A 12,962-nucleotide genomic window follows, 5' to 3' on the forward strand; every position below is an offset into this window, starting at 1 on the left:
TTCATTTTTCTTGGACTTCCTATCGGGCCAAGTAGTCTTGGCCCGAGGAGAAGTCAGTCAATGGCCCAATGGCCTATTACCCAAGAATATCTGGTAACGTCTTTGCACATTAGTCCCTGGACTGTTAAGTAATTATGGTACGACCCTAACATCTTGGAATTTCTTTTAATTAGGTCACTAATTTTATTTCAAATAAGGCCCTAAGCTTTATTTTTCTTTAATTTTGACCCCTATTCTTTATGATAATTACAAATTGACCTTAAAACTTTCTTATTTTTCCATTAGATCCCTAATTGTTTGTACTTGACTATAGGATTTGATTTGTATAATTATTTTGTTGATAAACTTTTTTAATATCTTCTAAATTTATTGTATTATTTGTACTTGACTCAGCTGTCCTGCCTTTTTTAAAAGGTGAGGCTATTATGTCTCCTTGACCTATATTAATTTTTACTTCTTGTAATGGAGGGTGTATTGAAGTTATTATTTGATCATCTTTTAATTTTCATTTTTTATATAAATTAGTTTGAACATTTATTTGAGGTGTATTATATATATCATTTATTCCTATCTTTGAAGCATAGAATGATAACCAAGTAAATAAAGGGAAATTAAATTTTTGTTTTTCTAATTCATTTTTCCATTCTAAAATTAACTTTTCTTTACATTCTGACGATAATTGAAAAAACCAAATTCTTTTTTCAGTACTTTCTTCATCTTCAAAATCCTCTTGTAAATATTTATGATTTATCTTATATGGTTTATTTATAACATTTATTTCTCCTTTCATTTGTGAATGGGTTGGAGAGTATTCTGATTGATTTTGATTTATAACTTCTGGAATAGGAGTTTTATATTTAAAATTTGAAGTGCTTTCTAAAGGAAAATTTACTTCAGTTGATTCGTAATTAGAATGTCTTGCTGGTAATCACGAATAATTGATAGTCCTAGTTTTTTTTTCACACAGTTTAAGAAAAATTAGTTAATTTTGTTGGAAAAACAAATTTAGATTGCTATTTTCCTAAAATACCCTTACATGAAATAAAGTTGGCTTTTCATATATCAATATGTTATAGAAAATCTAAATGCATTAAATGAGGTAGGTTATATTCAATACTAACAATCTATATAGTTTATAGTAATAACAACTTACATTAAATAAAGGTATTTTAGAGAAATTAAAAGACAACTACATTCTTCAATTGAAAAATGGACTATAATTTGGGACAGATGAAAAAGGAAAACAAGACTATTAAAGTGGGATGGAGGGAGTATTAGTTTTTTAAAAAAATTACTTGTGTATTGTGCTTTTTGAACAACTTTGGATCATTTATCGATTTGGGAAGTGAGTGGCTATCCTTAAGTTTCACACGGAGAAAAATGTGACCACTAGTTGAACTAACTCATTAATTAACTCATTATTCAACTTAACATGGATTTTCGTACATGATTATATTATCTAACCAAATAAATTTGCAATTTAACAAAAATAGCATAGCACAAATAAATAAAGCAACATAAAAAACATGAAGGGCATGTTCTCAACTGATCTTTTAAATCTGATTTTAATTTTGGATTTATGAAAACTGATTTTGAAACTTGATTTTAGATATTTTGGGCCCCAAAAGTTAAAAGTATGTCTTAATTCTTAATTGCTTTAAGATTCAGATTATGGCCTAATTTATTTTATATGCAAAAAAAAAATCCTTTAAACTTTAACATAATTACTAAACTACATAAAGATTAAGTAAATATTTTTGCCACACATCTCTCTCCATTTCTTCTTACTCGTTATTCCACTTCTTGATTCATCCGTTTTTCCCTTCTTCTTTTTCTTATTCAACATTTAATCTTCATAAGAAAAATAATTAATTACGTTAACACACCATGTCAGTTGTACAAAAGTTATTTATGTCTCACATAATGGCAATTTGGTTATCTTTTTGTTGAGATTAGCTTTTCAACATTTTGAAGAACACTTAAGTATTACCAAAGGAGCTTTATTAACTATAAACTAGAACACAAGAGTTACTCTACAAAATCTTTTAAAAATCAATTTCACAAAATCAGCTTTCACAAAATTAGAATCACTTGAAAACAATCCTGCAAGTCCTAAGCTACGTTTTAGATCAATTAAACCAAATTTGCATAGAATTATTTCATTTTGACATCTAAAAATTGATTATGCTAAACAATAAAAATGGAAACATTTTATTCTTACATGCATGCCACAAAGTGGAACGATTAAAAATTTTTTGACATCATTCTTTGGGTAATAAGACATTTCATTGTGGCCATTCTAGTGCACCACCAAATCAAATAAAATTACTTACATTGCATAAAAAGTCAAAGAAAAGCCATCAGAATAAAACGTAAAGTGTAAAAGGGAGAGGCAGTAAATCAAAATTAGAAATATGAAAAGAAAAAAAAAACACAAACAAAAAAGTCAAAGGAAACAAATGAAACAGGTTAATTTACTGTGACAAATATAACGATCCCAATATTTTGAACTCTAAATTTCCCAATTATCTACATTGGAGGATTGTGTGCATATATTAATTTTGGAGAATTTTGGTTAAGATGTTTAAAATTTATTTCAGAACTTCATTAATTGGGTTCTTTAAACATAATGTGGGGTTAAGTGCGTTGGTCAAAGTGGAAGCTTGAGCCGTTGTTGCGACTCTTTCCACACCGAATCACGAAGTTGGAGTTGGCAATTGAACATATATAATTCATCCGTAAAGCCATTTAACATTTTATAGGTCCAGCTGCTGGAATTAGTTTTGTTTTCTACTCGCCTCCTCTCCCCAGCCACAACTTAAGGTTAACAAATAAATGGAATAAAACAGAAAAAGGGGCATATATCTAGATGGGCACTAAACTATTAATAACATCTTTTTTCACTACACTATTTTGATTTTTAGATCTCCCACTTAGGTTTTAGACCAACCATAGGTCTTGCTCCCAACTCATGTAATCATGACAGGGATAAGTTACTACTTTAGTCTGACTCACATATCTTAAATTCACTATTCAAGAACAACATTTAATTAATCTAATTCGGTCTTTAGACTTCCATGTAATTATGTTCACATTTGAAAATTTCGAACCTATAGTATTAACTAGTTATCTCGATTGATGGGAGCTCAAATCCCTTGTTAATCAAGGGTTGCCATGAAGAAAGGTGATTAATTAGAACTAATGAAGAACAAAAGATGCAATTCACTGCATGGTTGTACATTTATTTCTCTCTATTCAATGTACTAAATGGAGTTAATTTAATATGGAAGTAATAATGGTGACACTCATGAATCGTGACTAACATGATGACTATAAAAAGAGTGTCTGGTAGTCTAAAAGTCTACAGAATTTAATGTATGTACAAAATACGAACAAAAGGCAAACAAAAAGCCGTGTAATTTGAACTGGCACCAACCTTAAAGTCTATATTTACTTCTCTTTCCTTCTTTCCTCAACCCAGAAGAGCTCATCGTTCTTGTTTTCCTCTCCAAGCCAAGTTCCAAAATGGAACAAAATTACAACTTTAATCCGTCCTTTATTAAGCTGTTGATGGAAGATGATTTCACGAGAGAAATTGTAAGTCACATATCAATTGCTACTGTATGCATTTTCCATTAATCTTCTTCAGTTATTGTCAAGATTAATTTTTATATTTATTGTTTTTTTCCTTGACATTTTTGTAGCGGATTCCCTACTCTTTTGTGAGGAATTTCAAGGAAAAGCTTCCCTCAAGATGCACAATCGAATCCGAGGCAAAGAACTCAGTTCGAAATTCATGGCCAGTAAGAATTCGAAAGAAAGGTCGCTACTATTATATTTGCAGACTTTCGTGGCCAAAATTTGTTAAAGATCATCATTTGAAGCTTGGAGATTACCTCTTATTTCATCTGATAGATAAAACAACATTTAGAGTAAAGCCATATGGTGCCGATTGTTGCCCAAAAAAATTTAATGTATACAACTCATCCAGTAGCTCCAGTGATGATGAATCTGATGATGGCTCTGATGAAAGCTTTGATGATAGTGATGAAACTGAATTTTACAGAGATGATGGAATAAGGCCATCAAAAGTTCATCCTGCTAAAAAAAAGGTTTACACTAAGTATCAGATTGATCGTGATAATTTTCGTTCTAATAAATTCAAGAAGTTGAGGAAAACAAGAAAGTCAGGTGAGATGGATTAAATATAATCTCTCTTGATCTGTGTGTAAGGTAGATTATGTTAGATAATTTTAATCACGTCTCATTTTTCTTATGCAAATAATTGGAAAGGTGTTGGGAAGCAAATAACTGGTTAAATAGCGCCCAAAGGAAAACTAGTATGTTTTGTATTTAACATAAATTAAATATATGAAAGTTAAAAAAATAATAAATTACCCATAATTTCAAGAACTTGCTTCCCATCACCTTTCCAATTATTTGCATAAGAAAAATGAGACGTGATTAAAATTATCTAACATAATCTACCTTACACACAGATCAAGAGAGATTATATTTAATCCATCTCACCTGACTTTCTTGTTTTCCTCAACTTCTTGAATTTATTAGAACGAAAATTATCACGATCAATCTGATACTTAGTGTAAACCTTTTTTTTAGCAGGATGAACTTTTGATGGCCTTATTCCATCATCTCTGTAAAATTCAGTTTCATCACTATCATCAAAGCTTTCATCAGAGCCATCATCAGATTCATCATCACTGGAGCTACTGGATGAGTTGTATACATTAAATTTTTTTGGGCAACAATCGGCACCATATGGCTTTACTCTAAATGTTGTTTTATCTATCAGATGAAATAAGAGGTAATCTCCAAGCTTCAAATGATGATCTTTAACAAATTTTGGCCACGAAAGTCTGCAAATATAATAGTAGCGACCTTTCTTTCGAATTCTTACTGGCCATGAATTTCGAACTGAGTTCTTTGCCTCGGATTCGATTGTGCATCTTGAGGGAAGCTTTTCCTTGAAATTCCTCACAAAAGAGTAGGGAATCCGCTACAAAAATGTCAAGGAAAAAAACAATAAATATAAAAATTAATCTTGACAATAACTGAAGAAGATTAATGGAAAATGCATACAGTAGCAATTGATATGTGACTTACAATTTCTCTCGTGAAATCATCTTCCATCAACAGCTTAATAAAGGACGGATTAAAGTTGTAATTTTGTTCCATTTTGGAACTTGGCTTGGAGAGGAAAACAAGAACGATGAGCTCTTCTGGGTTGAGGAAAGAAGGAAAGAGAAGTAAATATAGACTTTAAGGTTGGTGCCAGTTCAAATTACACGGCTTTTTGTTTGCCTTTTGTTCGTATTTTGTACATACATTAAATTCTGTAGACTTTTAGACTACCAGACACTCTTTTTATAGTCATCATGTTAGTCACGATTCATGAGTGTCACCATTATTACTTCCATATTAAATTAACTCCATTTAGTACATTGAATAGAGAGAAATAAATGTACAACCATGCAGTGAATTGCATCTTTTGTTCTTCATTAGTTCTAATTAATCACCTTTCTTCATGGCAACCCTTGATTAACAAGGGATTTGAGCTCCCATCAATCGAGATAACTAGTTAATACTATAGGTTCGAAATTTTCAAATGTGAACATAATTACATGGAAGTCTAAAGACCGAATTAGATTAATTAAATGTTGTTCTTGAATAGTGAATTTAAGATATGTGAGTCAGACTAAAGTAGTAACTTATCCCTGTCATGATTACATGAGTTGGGAGCAAGACCTATGGTTGGTCTAAAACCTAAGTGGGAGATCTAAAAATCAAAATAGTGTAGTGAAAAAAGATGTTATTAATAGTTTAGTGCCCATCTAGATATATGCCCCTTTTTCTGTTTTATTCCATTTATTTGTTAACATAATCAATTTTTAGATGTCAAAATGAAATAATTCTATGCAAATTTGGTTTAATTGATCTAAAACGTAGCTTAGGACTTGCAGGATTGTTTTCAAGTGATTCTAATTTTGTGAAAGCTGATTTTGTGAAATTGATTTTTAAAAGATTTTGTAGAGTAACTCTTGTGTTCTAGTTTATAGTTAATAAAGCTCCTTTGGTAATACTTAAGTGTTCTTCAAAATGTTGAAAAGCTAATCTCAACAAAAAGATAACCAAATTGCCATTATGTGAGACATAAATAACTTTTGTACAACTGACATGGTGTGTTAACGTAATTAATTATTTTTCTTATGAAGATTAAATGTTGAATAAGAAAAAGAAGAAGGGAAAAACGGATGAATCAAGAAGTGGAATAACGAGTAAGAAGAAATGGAGAGAGATGTGTGGCAAAAATATTTACTTAATCTTTATGTAGTTTAGTAATTATGTTAAAGTTTAAAGGATTTTTTTTTTGCATATAAAATAAATTAGGCCATAATCTGAATCTTAAAGCAATTAAGAATTAAGACATACTTTTAACTTTTGGGGCCCAAAATATCTAAAATCAAGTTTCAAAATCAGTTTTCATAAATCCAAAATTAAAATCAGATTTAAAAGATCAGTTGAGAACATGCCCTTCATGTTTTTTATGTTGCTTTATTTATTTGTGCTATGCTATTTTTGTTAAATTGCAAATTTATTTGGTTAGATAATATAATCATGTACGAAAATCCATGTTAAGTTGAATAATGAGTTAATTAATGAGTTAGTTCAACTAGTGGTCACATTTTTCTCCGTGTGAAACTTAAGGATAGCCACTCACTTCCCAAATCGATAAATGATCCAAAGTTGTTCAAAAAGCACAATACACAAGTAATTTTTTTAAAAAACTAATACTCCCTCCATCCCACTTTAATAGTCTTGTTTTCCTTTTTCATCTGTCCCAAATTATAGTCCATTTTTCAATTGAAGAATGTAGTTGTCTTTTAATTTCTCTAAAATACCTTTATTTAATGTAAGTTGTTATTACTATAAACTATATAGATTGTTAGTATTGAATATAACCTACCTCATTTAATGCATTTAGATTTTCTATAACATATTGATATATGAAAAGCCAACTTTATTTCATGTAAGGGTATTTTAGGAAAATAGCAATCTAAATTTGTTTTTCCAACAAAATTAACTAATTTTTCTTAAACTGTGTGAAAAAAAAACTAGGACTATCAATTATTCGTGATTACCAGCAAGACATTCTAATTACGAATCAACTGAAGTAAATTTTCCTTTAGAAAGCACTTCAAATTTTAAATATAAAACTCCTATTCCAGAAGTTATAAATCAAAATCAATCAGAATACTCTCCAACCCATTCACAAATGAAAGGAGAAATAAATGTTATAAATAAACCATATAAGATAAATCATAAATATTTACAAGAGGATTTTGAAGATGAAGAAAGTACTGAAAAAAGAATTTGGTTTTTTCAATTATCGTCAGAATGTAAAGAAAAGTTAATTTTAGAATGGAAAAATGAATTAGAAAAACAAAAATTTAATTTCCCTTTATTTACTTGGTTATCATTCTATGCTTCAAAGATAGGAATAAATGATATATATAATACACCTCAAATAAATGTTCAAACTAATTTATATAAAAAATGAAAATTAAAAGATGATCAAATAATAACTTCAATACACCCTCCATTACAAGAAGTAAAAATTAATATAGGTCAAGGAGACATAATAGCCTCACCTTTTAAAAAAGGCAGGACAGCTGAGTCAAGTACAAATAATACAATAAATTTAGAAGATATTAAAAAAGTTTATCAACAAAATAATTATACAAATCAAATCCTATAGTCAAGTACAAACAATTAGGGATCTAATGGAAAAATAAGAAAGTTTTAAGGTCAATTTGTAATTATCATAAAGAATAGGGGTCAAAATTAAAGAAAAATAAAGCTTAGGGCCTTATTTGAAATAAAATTAGTGACCTAATTAAAAGAAATTCCAAGATATTAGGGTCGTACCATAATTACTTAACAGTCCAGGGACTAATGTGCAAAGACGTTACCAGATATTCTTGGGTAATAGGCCATTGGGCCATTGACTGACTTCTCCTCGGGCCAAGACTACTTTGCCCGATAGGAAGTCCAAGAAAAATGAAGCGGGTCAGCCCACCTTTTTTGATCAATTAAAACCAACCAAAATTAATCAAAGCCCAATCTTAAAATCCAAGTAAAAGAGTGGGCCAGTCAACCATTCTGACCCCAACCGGGAAAATGACGGTTTTCATCCCCAAACTTTGGGGTAAGGACACATTTCGTCCCTCAACTTTTGGGCACGACACATTTGATGTCTGAATTAATAATTTTTGACCAATGTTATCCTCAAAACAACAATTTAGCCAATTTTTAACGGAATTGGTCACGTGAAAATCAGATGACCGTTAAGTAAACTTAAATCACATTTTTAACAAAACCTGCCAGTTTCCCATAGAGAGCTGGTATGTTATGGGCAATTTATTATTATTTTTTAACTTTCACATATTTAATTTATGTTACATACAAAACATACTAGTTTTCCTTTGGGCGCTATTTAACCAATTTTTCCTATAAATAGCTGGTACAAAACATACTGTTATGGGCAATTTATTTTTTTAAAATTTCACATATTTAATTTATGTTAAATACAAAACATACTAGTTTTCCTTTGGGCGCTATTTAACCAATTTTTCCTATAAAGAGCTCGCATGTTTCCCATAAAGAGCCTGGTACAAAACATATTACAAAACCTACCAGTTTCCCATAGAGAGCTGGTATGTTATGGGCAATTTTTTATTTTTTTACTTTCACAAATTTAATTTATGTTAAATACAAAACATACTAGTTTTCCTTTGGGCGCTATTTAACCAATTTTTCCCATAAAGAACTGGCACAAAACATAGTACAAAGCCTGCCAGTTTCCCATAAAGAGCTGGTATGGTATGGGTAATTTATTGTTTTTTTAACTTGCACATATTTAATTTATGTTAAATACAAAACATACTAGTTTCCCTTTGGGCGCTATTTAACCAATTTTTCCTATAAAGAGCTGGTATGTTTCCCATAAAGAGTTGGTACAAAACATACTACAAAACCTGCCCATTTCCCATAAAGAGCTGGTTTCTTATGGGTAATGCATTATTTTTTTTTAACTTTCATATATTTAATTTATGTTAAATACAAAACATACTAGTTTTCCTTTGGGCGCCATTTAACCAATTTTTCCTATAAAGAGCTGGTATGTTTCCCATAAAGAGTTGGTACAAAACATACTACAAAACCTGCCAGTTTTCCATAAAGAGCTGGTATCTTATGGGTAATGTATTATTTTTTTTAACTTTCATATATTTAATTTATGTTAAATACAAAACATACTAGTTTTCCTTTGGGTGCTATTTAACCAATTTTTCCTATAAAGAGCTGGTATGTTTCCCATAAAGAGTTGGTAGAAAACATACTACAAAACCTGCCAGTTTCCCATAAAGAGCTGGTATCTTATGGGTAATTTATTATTTTTTTTTTAACTTTCATATATTTAATTTATGTTAAATACAAAACATACTAGTTTTCCTTTGGGCGCTATTTAACCAATTTTTCCTATAAATAGCAGGTACAAAACATACTACAAAACCTGCCAGTTTCCCATAAAGAGCTGGTATGTTATGGGCAATGTATTATTATTTTTTAAATTTCGCATATTTAATTTATGTTAAATACAAAACATGCTAGTTTTCCTTTGGGCGCTATTTAACCAATTTTTCCTATAAATAGCTGGTACAAAACATACTACAAAACCTGCCAGTTTTCCATAATGAGCTGGTATGTTCTAGGCAATTTATTATTATTTTTTTACTTTCATATATTTAATTTATGTTAAATACAAAACATACTAGTTGCGCTATTTAACATAAATTAAATATGTGAAATTTTAAAAAAATAAATTGCCCATAACAGTATGTTTTGTACCAGCTATTTATAGGAAAAATTGGTTAAATAGCGCCCAAATGAAAACTAGTATGTTTTGTATTTAACATAAATTAAATATGCGAAAGTTAAAAAATAATAATACATTGCCCATAACATACCAGCTCTTTATGGGAAACTGGCATGTTTTGTAGTATGTTTTGTACCTGCTATTTATAGGAAAAATTGGTTAAATAGCGCCCAAAGGAAAACTAGTATGTTTTGTATTTAACATAAATTAAATATATGAAAGTTAAAAAAAATTAATAAATTACCCATAAGATACCAGTTCTTTATGGGAAACTGCAGGTTTTGTAGTATGTTTTCTACCAACTCTTTATGGGAAACATACCAGCTCTTTATAGGAAAAATTGGTTAAATAGCGCCCCAAGGAAAACTAGTATGTTTTGTATTTAACATAAATTAAATATGTGAATGTTAAAAAACAATAAATTACCTATACCATACCAGCTCTTTATGGGAAACTGGCAGGCTTTGTAAGATGTTTTGTGCCAACTCTTTATGGGAAACATACCAGTTCTTTATAGGAAAAATTGGTTAAATAGCGCCCAAAGGACAACTAGTATGTTTTCCATTTAACATAAATTAAATATGTGAAAGTAAAAAAATAATAATAAATTGCCTAGAACATACCAGCTCTTTATGGAAAACTGGCAAGTTTTCTAATATGTTTTGTACCAGCTCTTTATGGGAAACATGCCAGCTCTTTATAGGAAATATTGGTTAAATAGCGCCCAAAGGAAAACTAGTATGTTTTGTATTTAACATAAATTAAATATATGAAAGTTAAAAAAAAATAATAAATTACCCATAACATACCAGCTCTTTATGGGAAACTGGCAGGTTTTGTAGTATGTTTTGTACCAGCTCTTTATAGAAAAAATTGGTTAAATAGCGCCCAAAGGAAAACTAGTATGATTTGTATTTAACATAAATTAAATATGTGAAAGTAAAAAAATAATAAATTACCTATACCATACCAGCTCTTTATGGGAAACTGGCAAGCTTTGTAGTATGTTTTGTGCCAGCTCTTTATGAGAAACATACCAGTTCTTTATAGGAAAAATTGGTTAAATAGCGCCCAAAGGACAACTAGTATGTTTTGTATTTAACATAAATTAAATATGTGAAAGTATAAAAATAATAATAAATTACCTAGAACATACCACCTCTTTATAGAAAACTGGCAGGTTTTGTAGTATGTTTTGTATCAGCTCTTTATGGGAAACATGCCAGCTCTTTATAGGAAATATTGGTTAAATAGCGCCCAAAGGACAACTAGTATGTTTTGTATTTAACATAAATTAAATATATGAAAGTTAAAAAAAAAATAATAAATTACCCATAAGATACCAGCTCTTTATGGAAACTGGCAGGTTTTGTAGTATGTTTTCTACCAACTCTTTATGGGAAACATACCAGCTCTTTATAGGAAAAATTGGTTAAATAGCACCCAAAGGAAAACTAGTATGTTTTGTATTTAACATAAATTAAATATATGAAAGTTAAAAAAAATAATACATTACCCATAAGATACCAGCTCTTTATGGAAAACTGGCAGGTTTTGTAGTATGTTTTGTACCAACTCTTTATGGGAAACATACCAGCCCTTTATAGGAAAAATTGGTTAAATAGCGCCCAAAGGAAAACTAGTATGTTTTGTATTTAACATAAATTAAATATGTGAAAGTTAAAAAAACAATAAATTACCCATACCATACCAGCTCTTTATGGGAAACTGGCAGGCTTTGTAGTATGTTTTGTACCAGCTCTTTATGGGAAAAATTGGTTAAGTAGCGCCCAAAGGAAAACTAGTATGTTTTGTATTGAATGGCCACAATGAAATGTCTTATTACCCAAAGAATGATGTCAAAAAATTTTTAATCGTTCCACTTTGTGGCATGCATGTAAGAATAAAATGTTTCCATTTTTATTGTTTAGCATAATCAATTTTTAGATGTCAAAATGAAATAATTCTATGCAAATTTGGTTTAATTGATCTAAAACGTAGCTTAGGACTTGCAGGATTGTTTTCTAGTGATTCTAATTTTGTGAAAGCTGATTTTGTGAAATTGATTTTTAAAAGATTTTGTAGAGTAACTCTTGTGTTCTAGTTTATAGTTAATAAAGCTCCTTTGGTAATACTTAAGTGTTCTTCAAAATGTTGAAAAGCTAATCTCAACAAAAAGATAACCAAATTGCCATTATGTGAGACATAAATAACTTTTGTACAACTGACATGGTGTGTTAACGTAATTAATTATTTTTCTTATGAAGATTAAATGTTGAATAAGAAAAAGAAGAAGGGAAAAACGGATGAATCAAGAAGTGGAATAACGAGTAAGAAGAAATGGAGAGAGATGTGTGGCAAAAATATTTACTTAATCTTTATGTAGTTTAGTAATTATGTTAAAGTTTAAAGGATTTTTTTTTTGCATATAAAATAAATTAGGCCATAATCTGAATCTTAAAGCAATTAAGAATTAAGACATACTTTTAACTTTTGGGGCCCAAAATATCTAAAATCAAGTTTCAAAATCAGTTTTCATAAATCCAAAATTAAAATCAGATTTAAAAGATCAGTTGAGAACATGCCCTTCATGTTTTTTATGTTGCTTTATTTATTTGTGCTATGCTATTTTTGTTAAATTGCAAATTTATTTGGTTAGATAATATAATCATGTACGAAAATCCATGTTAAGTTGAATAATGAGTTAATTAATGAGTTAGTTCAACTAGTGGTCACATTTTTCTCCGTGTGAAACTTAAGGATAGCCACTCACTTCCCAAATCAATAAATGATCCAAAGTTGTTCAAAAAGCACAATACACAAGTAATTTTTTTAAAAAACTAATACTCCCTCCATCCCACTTTAATAGTCTTGTTTTCCTTTTTCATCTGTCCCAAATTATAGTCCATTTTTCAATTGAAGAATGTAGTTGTCTTTTAATTTCTCTAAAATACCTTTATTTAATGTAAGTTGTTATTACTATAAACTGCATAGATTGTTAGTATTG

At 29.6% G+C, this 12,962-nt stretch overlaps 1 protein-coding gene across 1 annotated transcript; it reads right to left on the bottom strand.

The window, feature by feature from the left end:
* Nucleotides 1-4,516: 4,516 nt before the first annotated feature.
* LOC113756181 (B3 domain-containing protein REM23-like) lies at nt 4,517-5,196 on the bottom strand. Its single transcript, XM_027299950.1, has 2 exons — nt 5,125-5,196; nt 4,517-5,017 (listed from the first exon to the last, which is right to left on the bottom strand). Exons 1-2 carry the CDS (start codon nt 5,194-5,196, stop codon nt 4,517-4,519), a joined length of 573 nt encoding a protein of 190 aa, XP_027155751.1.
* Between the last annotated feature and the right edge of the window lie 7,766 nt (nt 5,197-12,962).

This window comes from Coffea eugenioides, unplaced genomic scaffold (assembly GCF_003713205.1).
Source record: "Coffea eugenioides isolate CCC68of unplaced genomic scaffold, Ceug_1.0 ScVebR1_2038;HRSCAF=2997, whole genome shotgun sequence".
NCBI lineage: Eukaryota > Viridiplantae > Streptophyta > Magnoliopsida > Gentianales > Rubiaceae > Coffea > Coffea eugenioides.